The sequence below is a fragment of the Micropterus dolomieu genome, linkage group LG09 (genome assembly GCF_021292245.1).
Source record: "Micropterus dolomieu isolate WLL.071019.BEF.003 ecotype Adirondacks linkage group LG09, ASM2129224v1, whole genome shotgun sequence".
NCBI classification, from domain to species: Eukaryota; Metazoa; Chordata; class Actinopteri; order Centrarchiformes; family Centrarchidae; genus Micropterus; species Micropterus dolomieu.
Window position 1 is genome coordinate 15,394,212 of NC_060158.1, and position 5,697 is coordinate 15,399,908.

Below are 5,697 nucleotides of genomic sequence, written 5' to 3' on the forward strand. Positions count from 1 at the left end.
CTGACTACAGGGTGCCATTGGCTTTTCCACAGTTGAGCCTAATCGTGTTACAGTGCTTTGACACACACACACACACACACACACACACACACACACACACACACACACACACACACACACACACACACACACACACACACACACACTGGCCTGCATCATGTCATACTCCTGAACGCTCCGTTGGCATGGGCAGTCGTGCATGTCCCTCTGGCTGTGTTTTGGCGTTTTCTCAGTGTGTTTCCAAGAGCTTGATGGCTTTGGTTACCTACAGAGATGTGTGTGTTGGTGTGTGCGTAGGTACAAGCAGGTATTCATGTGCAAAAGGATGCCGTTCGTTGCTGTTGTGTAAGAGAAGAGATGATGTTGAGCTGTTTTTTATTCATATATTTATTTATTTTTTAACCCTGCTACAGGTAGGCGTTTTCAGAGTACTGTGATGGGAGAAATAGTTTTCCTTTGTTGGTATGCGTGTATGGCATGGGAAAATGTTGACATGTGCTGCCTTGCTCGATGGAGTTTTTGTGTGTGTTGTTGCATGTGGTTTTCGTGGCAGCGAGGTTCTCCGTGTGTGTGTTTTGTGGATGGACTACAAAGGGCTGAAACAAAGAGACCCATAGGTTCTGATTCCCTCACTTTGACAACTTCTTCCTCATCAGTTTTTAAGCCATCAAACATGAGACAAATAACTTATAGAAGCACAATTGCTGTGTAGTTGCTGTGAAACCAGCTAAATCTTTTCACTAATAGCCTAGGATATGATATGCTACACACAACAGCTCACCTGCAGTGCTTCCCTGTGACTTCATAGAGACATCAGGTTGAACTCAAATGGCAGAGAGCACCATTTGCATTAGAACTTCATCCACCAGCTACAATCTTTTTGGCAACAATGTGCTCTGAATGATAAAAGGACACGATGAAACTTGTATTTCAGGTTCTGAAATGTTTTTGATCCTCTAAAATTGAGGGAGAACTCGGGTTATATATTTTTTTTTCAGTTAACAATTTATAAAAATGACGTTATCTGTTATTATCAAAAGATATGTTAATTAAAATAATATTTTTTTTTTTAAAGCGAGTAACATAAGTTATGGTATATAGTTTCCACTTTAGAAATTGTGGACTGTGGAATTATCTTTTAAAATAGTTTCTGTTTACATTTAGTGTTTCTCACCCAAATGCATTGTGTGTATCCTAACAAATAACAACAAATGTTTTGAATGCTTTTCCTTCACATTGCAAAGGCTTTTTTAGCTATTGTTTAATATTTACATCCGTGTTGGTTTTGCTTTGCTACTTTGTGTACACGTGTTCATGCACGATACAAACAAAGCTTGGACCCACTCCGTAACGTTACTGGTGGTCAGAGTCTCCACAGTTAAAGTAATGCACAGATTATTCCTCTCATAAGGCCTTGTGTCGTTAGAAATAGTTTATTATTATCAGTTTGTAAAGTTTTTGAATTTACAGGTTTTGAACAAATGGCTCAAGAGCCACCATCAAGAAAGGCCTTAGGTCACAGGTGAAGTTTGTGTGAAGTTTCATTTATTTTTCGTGACAAGAAAGCACTTTTAATAGATTTGTCAACAGCAATGTCTGCAGGAACTAAGAAAAACAGCCTAATTTTATAACTGACCACTGTGCATTTTTGAGTTTATCCGATCTGTTTTCGAAAGGCTTGTTTAAGCTCAAGAGGCTGGAAAATTAAACCATTCTGGGCCATGTACTAACTCCTTCATTTGAAATGTAAACATGAAAATGTGCAAAATTTGGGTTGCAAGGTTTCAACAGCCAGGTCCAGAGCAGAGAGCCCAACTTTATATCTGCTGCTGTGTTTTATAAGTGTTTTCAAGTAATATTTCTGTGATATTTTAGTACGTAATTTAAATGGGCAGTATTTCTTGGCATTAATCAGAAATAAATTACATGTTCCTGACCCTGGGCCTTTTACCAAAGGAGCGTTGTTTCTGTACTCTGCATAACTTTGCATCTTCATTTTTCATGGCTCATCATCATTGTTACTACCTCTCGTACATTGTGTTTTTTAACCCACACACTGACTTATTCTTCTTCGCAACCCTCTCCAGCAGAGCTCCAGTAACGGATCTTCAGAAAGCCAGAAGGTAGAAGGCGGCTCCCTCAGCCCAGAAGCGGTGGAGGAGCAGCGGGCGGTGGACGGCAAGCGGGTTGGCCGGGACCCTGACACCCGATCAGTGTCCCTGCTAGAGCAGAAACGCAAAGTGGTCTCCTCCAGCATCGATGTCCCTCATGCCAGGTAGGAGTGTGTGTGTGTGTGTGTGTGTGTGTGTGTGTGTGGTGCAAGCGTGCAAATTCTTTGACAGTGAGTCAAGAGTTTGGCTTGAGTTCATGCATGCAAAGTTCATTGAAGGTGTCATCTCATAAAGAGGACAGATACCAGTGAATGCAATGTAATTTGACAGTACTACACTTTTTTTGACACACACACACACACACACACTATATATTATCATATGCCGTCATACAAGTTGGTCTAAGATTTAATCCCAGTCCTGCATATTGAAGTGTTGTGTACAAAAGGTCATTTTTAGGCAAATCTTATGCTGTTGTCTTAACTCGCTGAAGCAATTATGGTTATGGTTATTTAAATGGCATCTGGTGGTTTCCCAAATTGTAAAAGTGTTGCAACACGGTCTCAAGGCCCTGAGAGTCAACTAACATAGTAAACGGCATCAGTTATAGTACTGCATGTCTTTTTTGCTCTGTAGCAAAGGCAATACGGACTGAGATATCCCTATTGACCTCTTCAGTGCACAGAACCATTATTGCCTCAAGATTAAGATCCATGGCTCTCATCCTCTGCACACCTGCGACTGATTTTAACATATTGTAGCCATATAGCTAAGAGAGACATAAGAAGACATGTGCTTGAAATGTGTGGAGAACAGCTGTGGCTTTCATGTTTTATTAAAAGTGAGGTAGTATAATCCATGTGATCCTGCAGTATGTAAGACAGAGCCCTATACAAATGAAAACAGTAATTGTGTTATGATACATGAGCGGTTCCCTCACACATTTAGATTCTCTTACAGCATATACACATGCAAATGTAATTTTAAGGTCAGCATAATCCACCACTGAAGCTGGTACACAATAGGGCAATTACACAGCAGTGCATGGCAGTGAAGATCCATCTAATAAAGAAACAACACTCTCTCATTATTAAATGTGCAACACTAATACCTTGTAAAGTAATGTACAGTTATCGAACATCACTCCCCATTACTTGTCCAATCGATGGCAACTTGCTCAAAAGTACAGTAAAAGTTGCCCCTATGGGCAGCTTTATCACTGCATCCTGAGCCCTGCTTTAAATTGAATAGTTATTTGCTGACGAGTCATTGATTTGGCTCTCTCTTGTCAACCCATTAGGAGTAAAAATCTCTTTTTAAGTTTAATCTATTCCTTGGATTAGACAGAAGTTTTATAACTGTCCCACTATAATTATCTCCTTGCATTGGGATTGCCACAATATTGATATTTATATGGTTGTATTGTGGAATAGCATATTGATCATCTCACTGCCCTTGCGCAAGATCAGCTTGTTACCTCTGCTCAGGGACGATCGCTTTATAATCCAAGTTCCTGTTTATCCTCTTAATGAGACCTTCGGACAACAAGAAAGCCATGGGGAATGTTTTATAAATCATTTACCCTCAACATAGAATAATCCTGATATAATGGGAATGAGAAACTATGACCTTTTAAAATCTTTTCCAGTTATTAGTGTGGGCACACACACACCATTTCAATAACACACAACCAAGTTATCTCCCAAAGCCGTGTTTGTATTTATCCTTTCCAGGCATCTTTAAAGTATCATTAGTGTGAAATTATCAGCCAAACTCCCCACATAAGTAGAAACAACCAGAGACAAAGTTTGGATTTGCTTTTGGATGTTTATCTTGTGTCTATATCAGTTGTGCTGGGTTTTGGGCAACCATGATGAGAAAATATCCAATGCCTTTGGAAACTTTGGCATACTAGCTGAGAAGCTTTCAGTTTTTATTGTGTTTCATTAGTGTGCTCTCTGCTGCCACAAGCTGACCTTTTATTTAGTCATGCTGCCAGGTAAGAAAGAAAAAAACTAACTGTAGGTATGTGAAGGCCATGTGTAGGTAGGAACAATCAAAGAAATCCCGGATGGTGTGTGCTCAGTGGTTGTTTTCTTTTAGCTTGAAATAATCCCATACTTTGGACACTTTCTTCTTTGTCCCTTGCTATTTTCTCTCTCTTCCTCCTCTTTGCAAACAGTGGCATCAAACGTCATGTTCACAGCATAAGCGCGATGTTCGACAGTAATAAATGTCCCTGCGAAACACTGTGCTGTAAAGTTACATGGATTAAACGAAGCATCGATGCAAAGAATTTGTGTCGAAGCATTTTATTAATCGATTTTATGGATTTAATCGTTTCAGCCCTAGTGTTCTTATAAAGCTGTCCCATCTCTATTTTGACCCCCCCATGACATCTACCTGTTTTATATTTACAAGAGCATGCCCCATAATCTAGTTAATTGTTTCTTGCTTTGAAATATCCTCATAGTTAAAGTTTTACCAGTTCATCCCTTCTTAATGTCATACATTATTTTCTTAATGATATGTCCAATTTCCAACCAACAGCACAGACTTGACATCTAATTATTTTTTGTATAGCACTTCAAAGCCTGGTATTCAAAACCCAAAGATCTATTGTGCTTGTCAAGTGCTTAATCAAGCCAACTGCAAAAGCAGACTTAAGAAATCCATTTCAGCCCAATTTATAAAGTGCTCTCACACAGCCAACAACATGGAAAGTTCATTCTTGCCCCATCTTAGGAGCAGGTATGAGCGTGAGCTGCTTTCTCAGATATCCATATTGACCTCTTCAGTGCACAGAACCATTATTGCCTCAAGATTAAGATCCATGGCTCTCATCCTCTGCACACCTGCGACTGATTTTAAGCCTTACTGTGGTGCTGGGGAAGAAATGGTGTCAGCACCGATCACAAAGTAATGTTTATCTGTAATGGAGACAAGGAAGGGAGAAGGAGGGCGGAAGGAGGCTCAGAGGGATGGTGGGAAGGGGACGAGAGAGTAACAAGGAAAAAGAGTGAAAGAAATGTATGTGTGCGCAGAGGAGGACGAGAGAGACAGTACGTAGCTGTGAGGACAATGGCAAAAGAGAGAAGAGCGAGAAAGAATGCCTGAGGATTTTTTTCAGAGCTAACTCTCCAGAGAAGTCTGACCTTGAGGTTGTTAATTGCACTCTCAAAAGTTCCCTCTTTGCTGGTGATTTACCAAGAAAACGTCTGACTGATGGCTCTCCAGGTCCCTTGTAACCCAGATAGAATAGGTTTCCTACCTCACCGGGGGTGACTAAAGTATGCCGATGCCTCGTCTGCAATCATTGGGAAAATAGAGGAAAAATGACATTGTGCCATATAGATGTTAGACCTCAGGGGTTTTGTGTAGCTACATTTTTATGGTACTGTCAGCCAGTCCGGCTCTCCTTTCTTTATCATATTTGTTTACAGCACATTTACATTGCCCACATTTCGACAGATCTTGCTCCAAAAATCAATAGGTGTCATTCTGTGATTGACCTATTTTCTGCATTGCCCCAACTCCCAGTTGTCCAAAGAAATGGTTTCCTTTATGAAATGTTTTATAAATGTGC

General features: G+C 40.1%; 1 protein-coding gene across 1 annotated transcript in view; it reads left to right on the top strand.

The window, feature by feature from the left end:
• znf704 (zinc finger protein 704) overlaps positions 1 to 5,697 on the top strand; it is a gene marked incomplete in the record, with an annotated part of 52,376 nt that overhangs the window by 4,521 nt on the left and 42,158 nt on the right. Inside the window, 1 exon segment of the mRNA XM_046058463.1 lies at positions 2,088 to 2,275. Coding sequence (XP_045914419.1) covers positions 2,088 to 2,275 — 188 coding nt within the window.